This window comes from Ambystoma mexicanum, chromosome 8, assembly GCF_040938575.1.
Source record: "Ambystoma mexicanum isolate Mex_15411 chromosome 8, UKY_AmexF1_1, whole genome shotgun sequence".
In the NCBI taxonomy this organism is placed as follows: Eukaryota; Metazoa; Chordata; class Amphibia; order Caudata; family Ambystomatidae; genus Ambystoma; species Ambystoma mexicanum.
In genome coordinates this window covers 1,427,380,724-1,427,402,957 of record NC_090929.1, presented here as the reverse complement: position 1 = coordinate 1,427,402,957, position 22,234 = coordinate 1,427,380,724, and the positions used below count along the sequence as shown (strand labels likewise).

Below are 22,234 nucleotides of genomic sequence, written 5' to 3'. Positions count from 1 at the left end.
TCCTGGTTTGCACAAATTCCCCCATTGCTTTATGTGATGGGCTCCCTCCCTGTAGCCGTACCACCCAGAATGATTAAGGCACTACAGGCTGCAATACTCAACTTTGTATGGCACGGAAAGAAGCCGAGGATACAAAAGAAAATCCTGATGCGCCCAACACTTCTGGGTGGACTGGATATGACATGCATTACTTACCGTAAAAGCATTTCTGATGATTGTATCTGCTTAGATTCACATGCTGTGAATATGGTCCGACATCCAGTGGTAACCGCAGACTATTGCATCTTGTCTTTCGGGGACCGAAAGGGGACGTCGGCATAGGTGTGTCTGAAACACTATCCCTATCGTGACGTGTGTAGTACCCAAAATCCCTCACATGCCAAAGTCCCTCTGATTGTATTTTTTCTGCCATGAGGGAGCCCAAGGCTATAGTGAGTGAGTACATGAAGAGAGAAAGTAGTAGGAAGTCTATGTTCCTTCCACCCCGAGCGGGGAGGGCGCATGTAAATCTAAGCAGATACAATCATCAGAAATGCTTTTACGGTAAGTAATGCATGTCTTCTGATGCTTGTTAATCTACTTAGAATCACATGCTGTGCATAGACTAGCAAGCAGTACCCGGAGTTGGAGGTGGGTTGTGAGAAGGAACAGTAGAAAAAAAGATGTCTTAGTACTGCTTGTCCCACCTGAGAATCAGACCTAGAATGAGTGTCTAGGCAATAGTGTTTTGTAAAAGTGTGTACAGAACTCCAGGTTGCCGCTTTGCAAATGGACTCGAGGGGAACATTTGCAATGAATGCCATGGATGCCCCAGTGCCTCAAGTAGAATGTGCTCTAGGCTTGAAGGGCAGTTCTCTCTTTGCAAGAGTGTAACAGTGTGATGCATTTGACAATCCACCTTGATATTGCTGATTTAGAGACACGATCCCCTTCTCTACCAGCATCCACTGAAACAAAGAATTGTTTAGTTTTCCTCAGTGGTTTAGATCCATCCATGTAGAACATGACTGCCCTGCGCACATCTAGTGTGTGAAGGCTTCTTTCGGCCATGCTAGTAGGTCTCTGGAAAAACGTGGGTAGTTCGATTGACTGGTTCACATGGAACTTCGAAATAAATTTCGGCGCAAATCTGGGATGAGTGCGCAGAAATACCTTATCTTTGTGGACTGTAACAAAGGGGTCCAAAACCGAGAGGGCCTGTAGTTCGCTAACTCTTCTGATAGAAGTGATAGCTACTAGAAAGGCTGTCTTGTAAGTCAGGTCTTTCAGACTAGCTTTATGCATAGGCTCAAAAGGGGGTCCCATGAGGGAATTGAAGACCAGCCCAGAGTCCAACAGATGGATTAGATATAACACAATGTGTGAAGGCGAGCAATCGGTGGGATTGACGCCTTTGGAACTGCACCAGATGACAAAACGTTTCCATTTGCTGGTATAGCAATAATGTGCGTTAGGCTTTCTTGCCTCCCTCAGTATGTCCATGCATCTTTGAGGGAGTTGCAGATGTCCAAACTCTATGACCTCAGGAGCCAGGCTGCTAAGTTCAGAGTTTGTGGGCACAGTCTCCCCCCTGTCCTGAGACATGTTGTACGGGCAGGGCAGCTTGACTGGTGGGGAGAGGGACATTTCCATCCGGTGCGCGAACCAAGGTTGGCGGGGCCAAATGGGAGCCACCAGAATCATGGTGACTGGTTCCTGGTGCATCTTGTGTACTATCTTGTTCAGAAGGGGAGTCGGGGGGGAAAAGCGTAGACAAATTTCCCTGACCAAGTTATCCAGAGACCGTTCCCCTTGGATCGGTTCTGGGGGTACCTGGAGGCGTAATCTTGGCATTGGGCGTTCTCCTGAGTAGCGAACAGGTTGATCTCTGGAAACCCCCATTCTGCGAAGATTTTGGATACAATGTCTTTGTGCAGTCGCCATTCGTACTCTTCTGGCAGAGGAAAATCTCTGCTGAGTACGTCTGCCAGAAGATAGAGTTCCCCTGGAACATGTCGGGATATCAGGAACATCTTGTGTTTGAGAACCCATATCCAGATGTTTTGGGACAGCTTGAATAGCCCTGGAGAGCGAGTGTCCCCCTGTTTGTTCAGGTAATACATTGCTGTTGTGCTGTCGGTTAGGACCAGCACTTTCTTCCCTTGCAGTTGCTCCTGAAAGGCTTTCAATGTTTTGAACACTGCTAGTAGCTCCAGTAGGTTTATATGTTTGGACGCTACCTGAGGGGACCACACTCTGTGCGCTGTCTGTTGAAGCAGGTGAGCCCCCCACCCTGTGAGAGATGCGTCTGTCGTGAGAGTGGCTTCCACTTTAGGGGTGGTGAAGGTTTTCCCCTTAAAGAGGTTCTCCCTCGACCACCACTGCAGAGAGAGAACGAGGGCTGGCGAGACAACTAACAGATCTTCCCATTGTCCGCTGGCCTGACACCACTGGCTGTTGAGCCACTCTTGCATGGGACACATGCGCAGCCGCGCGTGGGGACCAAGTATATGCATGACGCCATCATCCCTCGCAAACGCATAGCTTTGGGTAACGTCACCTCTCGACTGGCTACATACTGAGGAACCCGAGAGAGCATGTTCTGAACCCTCTCGCTTGAAGGGAAGACTAGACTGTCTTCCGTATGAATTAGAGCCCCCAGGAACTGTTTTACTTGGCTGGAGACTAAGCTGGATTTCTTTTCGTTGATAGAAAATCCCAGGCTCAACAGTAGGTCTACTGTCTTTTGGGTGTTAGAAAAACAAACGTCGAACGAGTCCCCCGTGATGAGCCAATCGTCGAGGTAAGGGTAAACTGGAACTGAAAGTCTGAGCAGGTGTGCCGCAGCCGCAGCCACTGCCAGGACCTTGGTAAACACCCTTGGCGCCAAGGCTATGCCGAAGGGGAGTACCTTGAACTGGTAGTGTTTGTCCTGAATCACAAACCTTAGGAATTTTCTGTGTGCTGGCAGCATTGAAATATGAAAGTATGCATCTTTCATATCCAATGTTGTCATGAAGTCCCCCTGTTTTAGCATTGGATCACCTCTTGCAGTGTTACCATGCGCAACTTCTGGGGCTTTATGAACTTATTCGCTGGGCGCAGGTCTAGAACAGGACGCATGGTGAGATCCTTTTTGGGTACAAGGAAGTACACTGAATAGATACCCTCGTTTACCTGAAGAATCGGGACGGCTTCTATGGCGTCCTTTCCCAGCAGCGCTTCCACCTCTTGGATCAGGATCTGCAGATGTTCCGGTGAAAGGCGTCAATGTTTCGGCGGTCTGAACTGTGGAGGTCGGGCGAATTCCACGCAGTAACCGTGGGCAACCGTCTTTATGACCCACTGGTCTGAAGTTATCCCCTCCCATGCGCCTTGAGGAAAGATGTTAATCGCCCCCCGACCGGGGAGACATGGGAGGGGACCGGGACTTGGTGGTCATTTCTGACCCGAAGTTGACGCTCCTCTGGAATTGGAGCCTCTGCATCTATTCTTTCCACGCTTCTGACCCCTCTGGGGGTAGTAAGTGGGGCTTGCAGGAGGTTGACTTGAGTTGAAGTTGCCCGTGCCTAAATTATTTTGAGCGGCTCGGGCTCGTCCTCGAAAGGACCGCAGAGAATTACTGCCCCTCTGTGAAGAGGGTTTCTGGGAAATTTGGTGCAGTGACATAATAGTCTCGTGCTCATTCTTGGCTGTCTCCAACGCATCGTCTACTGCCTTCGCGAAGAGGTTGGCCTCTTCGATGGGTTTGTCGATTATGGATGCCTGGGTCTCAGGCCTGAAGCCCGACATGCGCAGCCACGCGTGCCTCTTTAGGAGAGTACCCTGTGCGAGAGGCCTGCCTGCTGTCTCTGCGGTGTCCAGGGTATTCTTTACCACATTCTGATTGGTAAGTTTGCCCTCCGAGACAATGGCGAGAAGCTTGGCTCTGGATGGTTCCGGAACCTCTTGAAAGCCTTCCTGGAGTAGGTTCCATTGGGCGTCGACGTAGCTTGCCAGTAACGTCGTGTTATTGGCAATCCGGTCGGTATAGGCCGCCGCCGACGTAACCCATTTGCCTAAGGCATACAACCTTTTGGACTCCTTATCTGAGGGTGACTCTCCCATGGCAAGGGGAACCCCTGCTCTCTTGCGAGTGTTGGTCACCACCAGCGAGTCTGGGATTGCGTGTCCTTTGATATAAAGCGAGTCGGTGGGGGAGGGTAGGAAAGTTTTTCGACCCTTGGGTTCACAGCCCTAGTCTGAGCGGGTGTGAGTAAGGAAGGGGCCAGCCGTCTCTTTACAGAGCTCAAGAGAGGGATAGACTGGCTTGCCGGAGGCTTTCATTAATAATGTCCTCCGCGAAATCTTGCCCGGGCAAAGCTTCAAGCGTGGCAATTTTAAAGAATTCCGCTGCTTTTTTCAACATGTTGTTGAAAGCCAATTGATCATCCACCAGGGAAGCTTGTCGAATCGGGGTGGATGGGGGAGAGTCGAGGCAGACGATATCAGAGTTGTGATCGTCCTGCTGGGTGTCCTCGCAGTTGTCCGTTGCTCCTCGATCTTCCCCATAGTTGTCCAGAAAAGAAGAAGATTTCTTCTGTATAGATGTCTCTATACGTGTCCATCTGGACATCTTCTTGATAGTCAACTTGGTGTTGGACATCTAGGTGTTGGACATCTTGTGTTTGAGGGTTAGGGTCTACCCGAGCTTTTTTCGGCGGAGGTTGATCAGAAACCCTGAAAAACTGCTCCAGCCGATCCATACACCCCTCAAATTGCTCCGTGGTCCACTTGGATGACCCAAATGGACCTAGCTGAGTAGGAACCATGTTCTCCACCCTACGGCGTTGAGAGGATCTCCTCAGGGTGCTTGAGAGGGGTACCTGGCTTTCTTCGTAAGAGTCTTCGGGATCGTCTTCCAAATCCGTGGAAAACTTTTCGGCGGATTGGCCCAGAACTGTGGGCGGAACCGGTACTAGGCCCACCGCCGTAGCAATCCTATTGATGCTCTTACGGATGGTCACCGAATCTTCGGGAGACAACGCCTCCGATGATGTGTCGGCAGTGAAAATGGCTTTCGCGGCTCCAGAAGGGCCACCGGATGGCTTCTCGGGTAGAGGCCTACTCGTAGTTTTTGGGCCTGTACAGGCCTTGGAAACCCCTTTCTTGTTCTGAAACTTCGCCGCGTGTAGTTTGGGGAGTAGCACCCTTGTTATGTTTGTTATGCCCAGTCGTCATGTGCTGCTGCGGATGCGGGGAAGGCTTCGAATCAGACCGATCTGTGGGCGCCGCCGAAGTTTCCGGCGGACCCGTTGGCGCTTTCGCCTTCTTCGACGAAGTCGTCGAGGAAGGCGCTTGGGTTGTATGCTTTGAGCGGTGCGATTGTACGCCCCCATCACCGGGTGTGGTCCCTGTAGCAAGACCGGAGTCGAGCCTGGAAGGGTTGGGGACCGGCGTGGCGGTCCTAGAATAGTCCGCCTCAAGGTCTATAACGTCCACGTTGGACGTTTGGTCATCTGATGTACCACCATCACTTTCAGCTAGTGTCGCGGCAGGGGAGGGAGGCTCCACGCGTGACATTCCGTACGCGTCCCACCGCTTCAACCGGCGCTCTTTAAGGGTTTTAGGTCTAAGGAGTTTACACGACGAACACGTGTGCTCGTCTTTCCACGGATATCTGACCCTACACACAGGGCAGAATCTAAATGGAGTCCTTCCCATAGCAGAAGGGAAGGGTGACCAGACCAAAAAGGAAAGCAGTAGAAAAGAGGAGAGACATAATTTTTAACAGTATGGCAAACCCGGAGCCCACTCTCCCTACTGTGTAGGCCAGCCAGAAGGCCCGACCATGTGGAAGTCCGAACACCGAATCTTAGGCGCCGGAATCCACAGCCATATACGATTCCCCCATAGTCTTCGTCGAAGATGTTCTTGATGGGCGAAGTGACTTAACAGGGATTAAACCGACAATTCGGTAAAATGAACAATGTCTCATGAAGAGCTCCGCTATAGGGCGACCAGTTATCTGGGTGGAAAAAAACAATCTGAGGGACCTCGGCGCGCTAGGGATTTTGGGTACTACACACGTCACGATAGGGATAATGTTTCAGACACTCCTATGCCAACGTCCCCTTTCGGTCCCCGAAAGACAAGATGCAATACTCCGCGGTTACCACTGGATGTCGGACCATATGCATAGCATGTGATTCTAAGCAGATTAATAAGCATCAGAAAGAAAGTTATCTTGGTGGCACACATAGCGTCGATGTTGAAATGGGCAGGGCAAGACATACCAAAAGATTGGTGCGGGATAGAACAAGCGGTCACGTCCATTCCACTGAAAGCGTTTCAAGCTCTCAGCACAGAGGCCCGGGGAGTAGAGGGACAGTTACTGGAAGCTACTGAAGTGTCTCTGCGGGGTTGGGATAAGGCACTCAGAAGGAAGAAAATACAGCGAGGACTATGCCCCTTTGCCCTATTGCACATAACGCAGACTTCACATCAGGCCAACAGAAGAAATTCTGGGAAGATTGGATTGGAGCGGATAATATTGACCTAAAGGAAATGTTTCATGGACGAGTCCCCTTTCTGTTTGAAGAACGTAAACAGAAATTTGCAATTGGGGAAAAGGATAGGTTCAAATATATGCAAATTAGAAATTGGATCTCCCAAAAGAAGGTGAAGGAAGCAGGCACAAGGGCTCTGGCGGGACTAGAACTGACCATGCAGGAAGGTGCGACTTCTAGAGGGATAGCTAGACCATATAGGTTTTTAGATAACGCGCAAATGGGAGACACGTTTTTGTATAAAGAAAACAGGCAGAAATATTTGGGTGAACCAATCGCAGAGGAGGAATAGGGACACATTTGGAGGAGGGCGCACAAAATATCTAAAAAGCACACCTAGCAAAGAGACAGCTTATAAAATCTGTTATAGATGGTACCTGTCCCCCCCATCGACTACACGGAATAAACGCAAAATAGCCCCCTGGTGCTGGAGACTATGCGGAGGGAAAGGGGACCTATATCACATGTGGTGGACATGCCCTAAAGCGGTAATTTATTGGAAAGAGATCCTGGGTCACATAAAGGATATCACGGGGTGCAATTACCTGATGCAACAAAGGTGGAATTATTAGGGGCAGAAGGGGAAGGACTTTATATGGCTACCGGGCAGAACGCCACCCCGATTACACATTTGCTGATGGCAACGCAAATGACATTGGCGCAAGGGTGGATAACGGTTGAGGGCCCAATTATCGCATGGTGGTGGGTTAAGATCTGGGGAGTGATGGCCATGGAGAAGGTATGCGCCCTGAAAGCCTGACATTATCTGATGTTTTTGGCAGTATGGAAGCCATTTCATGAATACCTAAAGGGCAGGGAAAACTGCTTTCACAAACCTGGGGTACTTAGAAATCTTCATGTGTTGCCATGGACCGCACCTGAGGAGACGGACTGGGAAGTGCTAAACCTAGAGGTAGAGTACTAAGCCATACAAGTTGGGGTTAGGGAGGAAGAGGGGATGGGACAAGTTAGTTAGTGATGATGTGAGGTAAGAAACCAGAGGAACAATAAGAGGACTGGATATAATACCAGAGTGGTGCACTGTAAAGTGTTGAGAAGCGCATCTAAAAGATACTACTGCTGATTTAACTGTTTGGTGTCCATGAATGAATAAATAACATTTGTTAAAAAAAAATAGCAGTAACTCTGAAATGAATACATTTCTCATATGGAAATCTCAAATCTCATAAAAACAAGCTTTTGAGTGAGAAAGAAGATAGAATGTGCAGAAATATGCATGTAGGCAAATGAAAAATAATTGTTTAATAATTGTTTAACGATAGTTAAACTTCCTTTGCCTTAAACATATTGCATTGGGTCTTCGAACGCCAAGACTGAACAGGGAAAGACTGTAAATATGAAAAGCAGAGCAGTATTTTATAATTACCAGAGTTTGCAAGGAGTCCAACTTTGCACTTTGTACATCAGAGTCCATTTTTTCAATTAGCAACGGCAGAAGGAACTAAAGAAACAGAAACAAAACTAAATAAATCACTACATCAGAAACATTTAACCACAAAAGTCCTATCAAGACTCCACAGAACATCATTAACTACCACTTTACAAATACTTTCATGTAAATATCAAAAGAATGATGTTGCATCGTTTGAAAAATACCTAGCTTAAAATGATCGAAAAAAAGTAAACCAATGTCTATACCACCTTCTGACCTTTACTCCACTTTTCCACATTTATTGAACAATGGTCACAGGTCTCAATCTTTTTGGTTCTCTCCTCGTGCCACTTCCCTACCCTCCACCCCAACCAAATTGTTTATCATTTCACATATATATATATATATATAGCAAAAAGAGACAGGGGAATCAACTGTGGAATTTAGCATGGGGTGCCATGTCTCAGAATTTATGCCAGTGGCATTGAAAGGGTATCAACCTCGAAAAAAATATATATTTTTTATTATTTATTTATTTTTTAAATTTTTTTAACAGGGGTTGCTGGGCCCTGCACCCGCGTACCCTGCTCCCCTGTCAAGAGATATAAAAAGTTATATTTCATGCAACATGCCAACACTTTAAACCTTTGTCCGCCCAACTCCCTGAGAGCTCCCCTTCACTCCCACCTCACTGTTGAAATACAATACAAGCAATGCCTTTGCATGTCTAGGCATGTTAGGTTATGTTATTTTATTTGGCATTTATATAGCGTGTTACGTTTCATTGGTATGATCTCAAAGCGCTGGTAGGTTGAAAGCCCACCGTAGTTCAAGTCAGTAGAGAGAGAGTCATAAGGTGCGTGGGTGCACCGGATAGGAGTGCTGGCGGTGTGGCAGTTGCCCGATAGCTACTTCTTAGCGGTATGTGTGGTGGTCAGTTGTATGCGTTCAATTCTGGAGGGTGGACACCCAGATTGATTTCTGGCTGCGTTAGGCCTGAGGAGACGCATAAGCTAGCGGTGTGTGCTAGCTGTGTTTAATGAGGATGAGGAGTATGTGGCGGGGGTTAGTATGAGAACAGCTATACCGAATGTGTCATAGTATCGCAGTGTTCTAGTTGAGTGGTGGTGTGTAGGAGAGAGTAAGCGTGGTAGCGTGATATGGTGGTTATCAGTAAAGCGCTTGAGATCGAGTACTCCATCTGTGCCATCTATTCTATCCATTTTATTTACTCTGTCTGTTCATTCCACTTCGTCTGTTTATCAATTTCCTCTGTTACATCTATCTAATCTAATAGTCCTATCCATACCATCCCCTCAACCCTTCATCACATGATCTACTTCATCCATTCCGTAGACCCATTTCGTCCTTCTCATCCATTTAATGTGTTCTATCCGTTCCATCCTTCCTATTCATTCGATCCGTTCCATGTGTTCCACCCAACTCCACTTGTTCCATTTAGTCAATCCGTTGCATCCGCTCTATCCGTTGCATCAACTTGATGTGTTCAATCCACTCCACCTATTCCATCCACTCCACGTGTTCCTATCCACTCATTTGTTTCACCAACACCATCTGTTCCGTCCTGTCTACTGTATCCGTTTCATCCACTGCATCCGTTCCATCCACTCGATTTGTTCAATCTATTCCATCCTTTTCATCTGTTCTATTCGTTAAGTCTACTCATCCTTTCCATTTGTTCAATCTGCTTGTTCGTCTCATCCATTCAATCTACTCATCTGTTCTATCCGTTCCATCCCTACCATCTACTCCGTGTGTTCATTCCACTCCGTCGGTTCCATCGACACCATCCCTTCCATACACTCTATCCGTTCCATCCACTCCATCCATTCCATCCGTTCCATACACAATCGATCTGTTCGATCTAGTCGGTCTGATCCATCCACTCCATCCGTTCCATCCACTCCATTTGTTCGATCTAGTCGGTCTGATCCATCCACTCCATCCGTTCCATCCAGTCCATTTGTTCGATCTAGTCCATTTGTTCGATCTAGTCCATTTGTTCGATCTAGTCCATTTGTTCGATCTAGTCCATTTGTTCGATCTAGTCCATCTGTTACATCCACTCCGTCCGTTCGGTCCCCACCAATCGCATCCCTTCCGTCCCCCCGTTGCATCCCTTCCGTCCCCCCGTTGCATCCCTTCCGTCCCCCCGTTGCATCCCTTCCGTCCATGCAGAATACACAACAGAGAACTTCAGAAAAAGTCGATCCATTTCAGATCCCTTCTTCTCTTAGAATATAGAAGTCAAGTGCAGTCTGTAGGAGCAAAACCCTAAAAACAGAATCCAGCTGGTGTAAAAATATGTTGCAGTATGACATACACTATTTGTGATTTTCTCCAGCATCAAATTCCCACACTCTAGTTAGCTGCATCGCTTTCGGTGGATGATCATACCTGCCCCAGAGCTTATGGAACCATTCATTATCTTTCCCAGTTAATAGTTTGAGAACTAAGAAGAGGTCCGGAAGGACAGCTTCACTGGAGGTTACTTGTATGTGGCCATCAAGGAGAAAGGCAGCATTATCCAGAATGTGGTATCCCAGCATTTCATCAATGCTGGATCTGATATCCAACCAGAAAATTCAAAAGGCCAGACATTTCCACCAGAAATAATCGAAGGAACCTTTGATCTCACATCCCCTCCAGCACAGATCTAATATATTTGGGTATTGCCTATTTAGTAGAGTTGTGGGAGATGTGATGGCAGGGGTTGGGGGGCGGGGCAGTGTAGTGAGGGGGGGTGTAGTAACACCTGTAGTTGAATTTAGATTATACACCTCCGAGCTGGGCTGAGACTTTAATGAATATTGCTCCAAATTTGCTCCATTGCAATTCCATAGTCAAAATCCCATGATGAGGATAACATACCTGTGAAAGCCTGTATGTCTACCATTAGTGAGGATTTTATATAATTTTGAGATTACATCCTGAGTTGAGCTGGTTTGCTCAAGAATGTTCTCAAAAAGGGTTGGCTGTTGTGATTCCTCAAGTTTATTAGTGTGATAAAGCTGCTAGCGTCATTGCAGTACATATTGACATTTATCTTGTTTTTTGGCTCTAAAGTTAGATTTGTATTCCAAGCTGTTTTTTTCTTTAGTGCCAATGTGGAAAAGATCACCCAGCATGCGGCAGCAACCAGTCCTTCACAGGTGAACCCCATTTGAGTCCAACCCTGGAGTGAACTGTGGGTTATCCAGAAACGGCTTAAAAGGGTAGGGGGCAAAACGTATTATTCTTCCACATACTTCGTCCCATACTTCAACGATTGTTCTGGTAATAGGGTTGATGTATTGGGTGGTTTCCAAACATAGGAGCCAGCTAACACCGGGACAAAAGTCTTCACCTCATCTGGTAGAAGATGCTAATGCAATCTTCTGTTGCATGGTGGTAGATTGCATTGTTTTCTGATTAGTTTAATGCATTGACCTTGTCCGACTGTACTGAGCACACACTTGTCTGGTGACCTGTACCATGAAGTCACGGCTTTGAGCAGAATGCTCCCTTGCAAGCATCAGCTCTCTCGAGACAACAATGGTGTTCTTGGTTAATGAATGTGTACGTGGCACACTGACCTGTTGATATCGGGAGGGGGTGTAACTAACTTGGAAGAATTGCATGAGCCTGAGGTTTATCATCTCCAATGAAAGGTCTTGCCTGAGATTTGCCCAAGGGTTTTATGCAACTTGTGTGCATTCTTCACCTTGTCACGGACCTGGTCGATCACCTGGCTGAACAGCAGTGTGTCTCCTAGGGGTTTATTATTCAGGTCACATGGGTTTCAAGCATAAACTGTACCTCTGAGCCAGAAATATCTCTTCACCACCACGGCACCCGCTATCTGGTGTTCCACTGTTTCTGCTTCATCCAATACACTCTTGATAAGAACATTCACAGACTGTTGGTCCTCAAGCACTATTCCCTGTACGTATGCCTACAAGGTGCCTAGGAGGTCTGTGAAGTGAGGCTGTCCCACTAAGCCCTATTGTGCCTGGCCATTAAGTTATCATAGACCGTGCTACCACCCTCTTCAACAAAGATGTAGCAGATTCCTCAGAGGAGGCTCCACATCTAATGGTGGAACTATCTGGATTGTCCAAGTCTTTAACCATGGTTACACCATCCTCCGTATCCTCCTGAGAATATTCAATCCTCAGCTTGGTCCTCAAGGAATGAAATCCACCTTCTGTTTTCTGAATGTTTACTGTAAGGAAAATGCAGCTTGAATGTTTTTATACAGGTTTGTTCTCTTTTTCTTCTTGTACCGTGCCATCTGTAACATGGTACTATGAAAGGTTCTCTCGCCCCAGATTTGTCTACTAATAAAGAGAACAGCCCCTGCTAGAATTTTGGAGTCTCCCCCTTCTCCAGCTAGGGTGAACATTCTTGCTTTTTTCTTCACCCTCCAAGGAGATAGTTCAAGTAAGCCCTTCTGCTGGAGAGATTATGCTAATGTCGTACTAATTTCTGTATGCAAATTGGTCTTGGAGCGCATAAGAGTGGCAGAGGTTCTCTTGTGTTATTTTATGGTTTTACACCGACAGAAGGCCATTCTTATAAGGGTACTCCCTTTACTCTATCTGTGTTAAGTGAACTCTGTTTATAAGACTTTCCCGGGGTGCACTAGGCTGAAGGGGACATTCTTTGTCTCTTAGGCCTCAAAGTAGTTTTGACTCTGACCATTTGGGGTCATCTGGTCAGCATCAGAAATGCTCAGACGGAGAGTCTTCAGCGGACCTTGTTGTGGGGGTTTGATATTAAGGCCTTCGTTTAGAAACTTTATGGTTTGCAGTTAAATGGTTGTCAGGAGCTGTCTCCTTCGGCTGGCCAGAGTCGGGCCCTCTGCAGCTGGGGGCAGGCTGTGAGGGCTTTGGAGCATCTTACAAAGGCTCAGTAAGGGGTCATTGTCCACTCCCCCCAGTTCCACCACCTCAGCTACCGCTTCGGAGGTTGAGGCCTTGTGCGTTTCTGCTTTGGAATGCACAGTATAAGCCACCTAGTGTTTTGTGTGACCCTCTAGGAGTGTCCTCGGTTTGAAAAGCTAATCACACACAAAATAAAAGGAAAGAGTAAAACCAGGCAACAACAAAAATAATGATTGCCTGGAAATTATGCTTTGCTGGCGGCATTCATTTATAGAGTCCTACTGAGTATGCCTGCACTTCAGAAGGTGCCAAATCGAGGCAGATTCCATAGGAATCAGTTTGTTTCATGACTTTATGAAGCATTGGGAAAACAAAGTGCACTCACAAGACAGGAGGTCAGCATGACGGGTATCTTAACTTTACTCCAAGCACCCCCCTTCCCTTCCGCCTCATCAGTGCATATAATGGGATGGAGGGGGAAATTGAGGCGTAAAGCACTTCAGCATTGGCTTTACGCCTCCATTTCCTGCTCCACTGGTTTTAAACAGCTGTTTATATACAATATGGGAGTCAATGGTTAAGGAAGACCCAACCCCTTCCTAAACTACATGTCTGGCCTACTATCTGCTCGTAGGCACAAATCAATGCGAAGGTGTGAGAAGAAAATGGAACCGTAGACACTAGAATAAACATTCACAGTCCTATTCAAAACCCAAAATGCCAATACAGAAAACAGTGATAGGAGTTTAGAAGCCCCAACATATTTGTATAAATAATGCAAATGCACACCATTCTTTAAATACAGCACCTTTAGTGAGAAAGGGGAGTAAACACTTTATCACCCAAGCTTGGAGGGTCACCAACAATGAAGATTAGGTTAGACTCTAAAGTGCCAGACCTATTCGGTCTTACTATACTCCTAGAAAATAGACACCCTAGAAAATATATACTTTTTTATAACTGTTAGTTAATACTGCAACAACGCACTTTATATAGGAGTGCAATACAAGGACTTTACAAATACAGGTCAAATCATTACATGGTAAAAATACTTTTTTTTTCCTAAAGCTCCAAAGACGCAAAGGGAATCCAGGAAAAATGTCCATGTACAAGTAATTACCTTCCAAGTCACTTCAGGAGAGTTTTAGTTAAGTTCAAACGTTCCCCATAGGAATAAACAGAACAAAGCCTCTGGGTACAGCCACGGTTATGAGGAAAAGTCGGGTACCTCTGCTGCCCCCCACAGGTGCGCCTGCCTATAAATGACTACTGCGCCACTCTCCATGACTGGACCTCCTCACACTGCATTGGCTAGTGCTCTAGGTCCGTACCTGCCATCCTGCAAGGCCAGTCCAGTCCATATGTGTGCTCTTCTGGGTGAAAAGCTGTTACATGGCATGTCTAAGAGTGTAACCTGCTCCCCATCACTTCAGAGTGTACTCACCGATATCCTGATTTGACAGACGGATCAGAGCACAGAGAGAATACTCCACATCCGTACCATGTGTGCTGGAACTCTCCCCATAGCCGGCTATAACAGCCAAACCCCCAACATTGGGTGCATTCATTTTTATTTTTTAGAATCAAATACAAAGGGTTTGAAAGTTTTCATAATTTTTGAAATGTGAAATTCTTAGTCACATGCATTGTACTGAAAATGTCTTTGCCACAAACAATTCCACACACATTGCAAATGCCTCTTGAACAACAATCTATTACACAGTCACCCTCCTCAGAAAGAGTACAAATGACAAATGCATCCAACCGTTCCTTGGGCGATTCATTCCATGCCAGAAGGGTAAAAAGAATAAACAAAATGTAAGGGTGTGGAAGTAGACTACTGACACACGGGTGGCACTGAAAAACCTATCTGGCCTTATTACTAAGATTGGTTTCCCTGCATCAAATCGAACACCAAGGAATCTGTCAGGATGTCAGCCTAAATGATAATAGCCATCGTCCTGTGTCAAAAATGCCTATTTCCATCCCTCACTTATACTAAAAAAAGGGAAAGAGACTTATTGGTCCAGAGGAATGACTCCCTTCCTCTGGACATTGTCCAATTGCAGGTGGGATCGTTGCTTGTGAGAATGGCCCCCTTCTCCAGGTTTCACTTCCTCTCCAGGATGCACAAGTTCCCCAATTCAAATAAAGTTCAACGTTCCAGGCTGAAACAAAGTTAACTCTACTTGTGGGTTCCTGGAGAATGTCTCCCTTCTCCAGGTATCTTGCCCTTGATGCTTTTACAATGTCCAGGGAGTCACTCCCTTCCCTGTACCTTTCTTGACTTGTATTCACAGTATATAAGATCAGGGGTATAGCTTTCTTCCTCCGATCCCTCTTGGTTTGCTCCAAGTTTCACAATGTCGGGGTGGGGGATGTGTGCTCCTTTTCTTCATTTGCAGTTGATCTGGTTCACCACCCTACCAGGTATTGCAACCATGAAGATGACATAGGTTTCTCTTCATAAAAGGGTTGGGTTCCCTGACCCCTGGATATCTCCCCGCTTGACTATGGTTCACTATCCTGCCAGGTACTGTGACTATGGTGGCTAGGCTGCACTTCATACAAAGGTGTGGGTCCCTGACCTGTGAGTTTCTCTCTTCTTGGCTCTGTACACCTGGTTCACTATCCTGCCAGGTACTGTGGCTATGAAGATGACTTAGGAGGCAGTTTGTTATAGGCTGTCTCTCCCAGACCCGCTCTCTGTGTCTGTTCTGCCCTTCATGTCTCCCACCAATCTTCCCAGCCATCAGGAAATCCTCAGGGTGCTTACCGACAAGTACTGGCTGTTCGTGGGGTCTTTCTCCTTGCTTGGGTCTTGCACAGCTTTTCCTGGGACTGCGTAGGCTCCCCAGCATCCCATTCTTCCACCAGGCTGTGCGGTCTCTGCGTTACCCACACTCCAGCTCTGCCAGTCGGCTGGATGCCCTGGATTCGGACGTCTCTGCTTCCACGATGAAGTGGTTGTGGACGCCTCTGCTGGCAGGAAAGCATCTTGGTATCTGCGTCTCCACTTCTCTGGCTCTGTTCCAGTTTCCTGGTTCCTCAAGGGAGTGTCAGACAAACACAATTGTCCTTCCTCTCTCTCAGATAGTTGTTTTCTAATCCTGAAGCAACTAGACTGCTCTTTCCGGTTCTGCTGGGCGATCGGTATGACTGTGTCTCTTCATCTCAGTCCTCAATGGATCTTCATCCCTTAAGGAGTCCACCTTCTTCCTCGTCCCAGTACTTCCTACCTTCCTGGTTTTAAGGAAACAGATAGGAATACTAACGATGGTATTGGAGGGGGGGTGGTGAGGAAGGTGGGCTATGGGGATACTGCATTCTCCCCAATACGTCACTAATCCCATGGGGGGCTTCCCTCCCCATGAGATCCACCCACTGAGTACCACCGCCAGGCGGACTATCGGGTAGCAGCCTCACCTCCCTGGCCTAAAGGTAAGGGACTCCCCCTAAGCCCCCACCCCAACCTCCAGGGAAGTATTGACGACATCAAGGGATTCATCACAAAAAGCAACTTCATTATTTAAAACCAAGCCCATTATCCCTTGCTGTGCCATTCAACTAAAATACACGCAGTCAGATCATCAGATTAACCCTATGGCATTGCATGTCAAGGGCTCCAGTAGTCAAGTGACAACTGGCATGGCAGCCCCAATACAGGTGGGAGTCCAGATTCTTGTACGTTTTGCTGCCTCACCAGGCCCTTCTTTTTATGCCATTGATTTGGAATGTATTCTGTCTGGATGGCTGTAGGATGCCTGGGGAAAGAAGGGGGAAGGGTTGAGATGGATTTCCACCATCTGGCATGGTGGACAGATTTCAGGAGAGTGTGAGTGGGGCCCAGAATGAGTCCGCAGTGAAGCACATTTCAATTTAGACCAGAACTTATAAAAACAACAAAAAAATATTGTAGGCCTTAACCACACTCAAAATAAAAGATTTCTCTTTTTAAAACTCACTCCATAATGTCTATGGACTCCCTTTCTTTTTGCACTATTTTTTAATCAGTTCTGACTTTTTGAGCGGATGTAAAGCTTTCAGCTCGGCTTCCTCTGCCTTTGGCACATTTGTCATGGGGAAACTGATCAGTCCTTCAGACTATCAGTACTGGGAAACTAGGTTTCCCCTTTTACATTTTTGTGACTTTTGTAAGGGTGTCGAAGAAGGAAGCGGACAAAAAGGGGGCCTGGTGCTGGTTATAGACTTGTTTATTAAAAAGAAAGACCCTCACTATCCCATTATCTAAGAGGGGTTCCCCTGCCTCAATCTTATACTAAAGGATCCGTCAGAATGTCTGTCAAAATCAAAGTCCACCGTCCTGTGTCACAACCTACTTCTATCCCTTACAATACAACTAAAGACTAATATAATCCAACAGAAAGTTCCTTCCACAGAAGAATGACTCCCTTCTCTTGGTATTCGGTTGGTGTTCAAAAGAACGTTCTCTTGCAAAAAGGTGATCGGGGGAATGAGCCCCTTGCTCTGGCTTGCGGGTTCCACGCCTCCAACCCATGCTTTCAAACCCAATTCAATTTGATCTGCATAGTGTGGCAGAATAAACCCTTATCAGAGTTGGCGACTATAGTGTACCAAGAACAGAAGAAAGTATAATGAAAGGAAACCTATGGATCTACTGTGACATATGTAAAGGGACACGGACACCCTGGGGGCTATTTCGGGGGCAAAAGAAGGGAGTGGGGAAGAGAACCTCTAGGAGGAAACCAACCAGGCCAGTCTGGGGAATGCCTAGACCCTATGGCTTGTAGTACATATTCAAGTGGGGCAATGGAAGAACAAATCCCTGTACAGACCACAAATTAACAATCCTCCTCCCACTCAGAACAAGATCCTTTTCCCAACCAGAACGCACTGAAATTCATAGAAAATGAAACATGCCATACACAATACTGAGACAATCTGAGAAAATACCTCACTTTGAGCAATTTATTCAGAGAATACCCAAAAGAAATTACTATTCATGCGAAAAATCTTTTGCCGACGTGTAAACCATGCCAATTTACTGTTTCTTTTTACACCTTTTCCTCCATAGATTTCTATGGGGGGCACTTCTTTTTGCTTTGTTCTTTAATCTGTCCTGACTGTTTGATGGGAAACAAAGCTTTCAGCTCCCTTTCCCTTGCCTTTTACTCATTGTTATAGGGGAAACAGACTAGTGCCTAAGACCCTTTGGGGCTTTTGCCTAGTTTTTATATGTACTTAAAACAAGCCGGGGGCGACAGTGATATTTTTACCATTTTTCTAACATTTTACTTGTGCCGTTTTCTGCTTACCAGAAATGGCTTCTAAAGGGTGGCTAGCACCCAAAGATGGCTGTGAACCAAGGTTCTTTGCTTATTCTTTGGTCATATTGTAGTCTGGCCTTCCTGCTTGGGGATGCTTGTGTTCTCGTGCAGAAGGGATGTGACCTAGCAATGCCCTTTTTCGGGTGGACCAAGCCTGATTTGCATATGTCTTTCCCCTTCTGTAATGGCTTGGCAGGCGACGAACGATGGTCTGGAGGGTTGGAGGGTTGCCCAGAGCAATGCCAGTGGTTAAGATTCATTCTAAACCTTCCAGCCGTCACCTCTTTGTTTTTGCTTCCCGCTCTCTCGTCAGGAAATCCCATATATGGTATTGCACTTGCCAGGGAAAGCTGTGGGCTAGTGACTGATCTAGGGGGAGGGAGTTGGGACGGTCTGGTCCCAGTCTACACCCCTGGTGCTAGAATGTCTGGTACTGGGTCAGCTTGGACCCGCTTCCAGCCTCAAATCTGGATGAAAGGAGGACTCCTGTATTCATTCTTCAGATCCACGTTGGAGGCAAGTTTCCCTCGAAGTAGAGCAGGCCGCTGACTACCCAAGGATTACTCCTGTAGCTGATCAGCATCAACCCCAGTGATTGCCCCTGTGAAGCTCTTCTTCTCTGCCTGATCTCAGATGACCCTTGTCGGTGTATTGACCCCTGGACTAGTGGGACCATCTAGTCTCGACACCTGCTCGAGGATCGATGCCCGGAGAGCCTTCGCAAGATTCCCTGGACTGCCCCGGTGGATTGATTAGCTCCCGCTTGGGTTACCCCGCTACAGCTGTCGCCGTTCCGAGCTAAGCCTTGGAACTTGGTGGGTTCTCAGCTTGTGCCATAATTAGCCATCTCCCGGGATGTCAGCTTCCTATCTTCAAGGTGGGCTGCACTGGAGTTTGTGGTTGAAGGATCGCCCGTCACCGTCTGATAGCGTGAATGTCGCAGAAACCCATCTGCATCACTCTTGTGAGGTGTCCCAAGGAGGTATGTCTTGCAGAGGTCTTCATTTATCCTGGTCTTGGACCTCCACCTAAATGGGGTTGTTGCTGTGTGTTCTATACCAAATGAGAAAGCGTTTCCATTTGTTGAAATAGCAGTGTCTTGTGTTGGTGTTACATGCCTCCTTCAAGATGTCCTTACATCTTTGTGGCAAGTTTAAATGTCCAAACTCTGACTTCAGGAGCCAAGCTGACAAGTTCAGTGTTTGAGGGCATGAATGAAGTGTTGCCCCCTGATGTTGGGATAGCATGCTGTAAAGGCACGATAGTTTGACTGGAGAGTGAAGAGACATTTTGAGCAGGTGTGAAAACCATGGCTGTTGTGCCCGCATTGGTGCTATCAGGATAAGAGGGACTTGTTCCTGGTGCATCTTGTGGATTATTTTGTTCAGAAATGGTGTTAGAGGGGGGCGAGGATACGCAAATCCCCCCCCCGGCCAATTCATCTGTAGTGCAATCTCCTTGGACCCCGTCTGGGGACACCTGGATGACTAGTTTGGGCATTGTGCATTCTCTCAAGTTGCAAAGAGATATATGTCTGGTTGCACCCATAGTCTGAAGATGGTGTGTAAAATATCTGCGTGCTTTGCGGGCAGCTGTGAACTTCTACATAAGTCATCTGCCAGAGAATTGTATTCCCCTGGAACCGGTTGAGACAGGAGAAATATGTTGTGGCAAAGAGACCAGTTCCAAATCTTTGCGCTAACTTGGACAGACAGAGGGTGTGTCCCGACCTGTTTGTTTATGTAGAGCATGGCAGTAGTGCTGTCTGCGAGGACTAGAACTGTCTTTCCCGCTAGTTGATGTTGAAAAGCTTGAAGTGCTTTGAAGACTGCCAGCAACTCTAGCAGGTTGATGTGTTTTTTTGACATGGACGGTGTCCACATGCCGTGTGCAATTTGATGGAGATGAGCTCCCACCATGAGACTAAGGTGTCTGTTTTAAGAGTGGCTTGCACTGCTAGGTTGCTGAACTGAGGTTCCTTCTCAGCCCTTTAAGATAGGTTAGCAATACCATAGTGATGGACGGTGGATGCAGAGTTTACTCAAACATCAATAAAAGAAACAACTCAGATAGTTGGCAAAAGATACTGTTTTAATATCAATTATCTAAAACAGGGAGTAAAACGGATATCAACAGACATCTCTCATCATGATCCCTCTCGAGACTTCTCAAAACTTTTCATAAAAAATTACATTCCTATACTAAAAAATAGTCATAGGTGACGTTTAACCTGCGTATTACTAACGTCATCCTACGTGGCAAACTAAAAAAACCTAATGGTGAGTGTGATTGGTTTCTCAAAGTTATTAGTTGAACCTATCGAGTTATTTAAAGACGTCTGTTCCTGAACCCGTAACAGAGCCTTTTAGACACTACTAGACCAAAAGGGAACAGCATGTCTCTCTCCTCTACAAACTAAACCACCCACTCACACTCAAGGTCCATGAACCAAATAAGGACCTAGTCTCTAGGTTTTGAAAAACAGGTATAGCAAAATGCAATTTTATTAAAGAAAACACAAAAAAACAATTATCTAAAAATCACGATAACAAATCTTTAAAAAAGTGTAAAATATGGTGCATTCTTACTAAAACATCAAATCCAAAATCAAAATACAGTTCTCAATCAGTTTAATTTTTTTTTGTGACAAACTGATTAAAAAAAAAACACCACCAACCTACCTAGGTGTCACCTATACACCCAATAAGCTCCTGCCTTTACAAATCTAGACAGAGTAACATTACAAATCAAACCCTGGTGTATAGTAACGCTTTGGTATAAAGCAATTCCTAACAACCGTAGTGCTTGGTTTGTTTGGAGTGTGTTATTAGTCAACTATCTGTTAGTCGTCTACCCCTTAAAAATGCTACTGGGGTGACTACAAACCTCTAAGTTGGTTGATGAACCACACCTTGCAATATAAGGTGTTCATATGTCCTACTTGTTTCATTCACATATTTTTTTAGCACAATTGCGTGAACTTCATCAGGGAATCCAAAACGATATCCACTATACACAATAGATGAACATTATAACAGACACATTATTGCAACTTGACTGAGAAGGTGAGGGATGTCTCCACGCTGGGTTGTTTCCAAGTGACTGAAGACTTCTAGTAAAAAGACAATCCACTAGAAAAGAAAAGGAGGGAGGAGGGGTAAGTTTCAGGAAAACACAAAAAACACGAGGAGAGAAAGGGACAAAGGACCCGAGTACGTGGTCAACCTTAAAATAAACTTACTAGGTTGTAATTAACCTTAAGTACAACTCACCAAAGCTAGTTTTGCCAATGCAAATACTGTTAAGTGATGATGAAGAGGGTAACGTCTCCGCTGTGGACGTTTAAACACATTCTATAGAACAAGAGAAAGAGACAACACAACTGGTATGAGCACTCTGCCATCAGACCACTTTTGCCATAACACCCACCTTGTAGTAGCCACTGAACTCTAGAGCCCTAAGTGACCACCGATTTCAAGTGACGGTACACACCGATTATTCTATGCTGCATGCGCCCACGTGGCTATGCACAATACTGACATCCTCGGACAGACCTCTGTGCCGTTAATCATAGGGTAAATGCACCTCTGTGACATCTCACTGAGACATTGTAAAAATTATTTATGATCATCCTGTGGCCAACACCTGCAAAGTGGTAAATTTACCTGATTGCCAAGAGCATGCGGTGTGTGCCGGGTGGACATGCATGATGTGAAGTAATGTAAACAAAAATCATACCCTCAGGGGAGAAAAAAAGTGTAAAAACACTTTTTGCGGCCGCCGGATTCCAGCCGTGTCTGAGCCAAGACTCGTGTGGAAAAGTTTCCCCGAGTGCCTCTAGATCATGCGCCACTACTTGGTTCTAAAGACGACCATTGAAAGGACAACAAAGCGTTTCCAAGGCACCCAGACTCAAGCGTCGCTATGCGTTTGACAAATCACAACAGCATGGAACCAAACGAAACTCAGCATAGTGTGCCGCTTACCCCATGTCTGTAAGTCGCGGGCTGCACGAACTTTCCAATGCTCCTGACAGTGCACCCACAGTATTGCCTCTCTGCCGCCTATGTGACTGACCCGGAAGTATAAATGGAGACCGGGGGGCGTGGTTACCGACCA

The 22,234-nt window shown here is 46.3% G+C and overlaps 1 protein-coding gene across 2 annotated transcripts in view; it reads right to left on the bottom strand.

Annotated features, from left to right (window-relative positions):
* Nucleotides 1–22,234, bottom strand: part of MMS19 (MMS19 homolog, cytosolic iron-sulfur assembly component) — a 1,998,114-nt gene that overhangs the window by 1,344,857 nt on the left and 631,023 nt on the right. For both annotated transcript variants that reach the window (XM_069611573.1, XM_069611574.1), the window contains exon 10: nt 7,915–7,989. In XM_069611573.1, the coding sequence (XP_069467674.1) occupies nt 7,915–7,989 (75 nt within the window). The remainder of the gene's footprint in view (nt 1–7,914; nt 7,990–22,234) is intronic.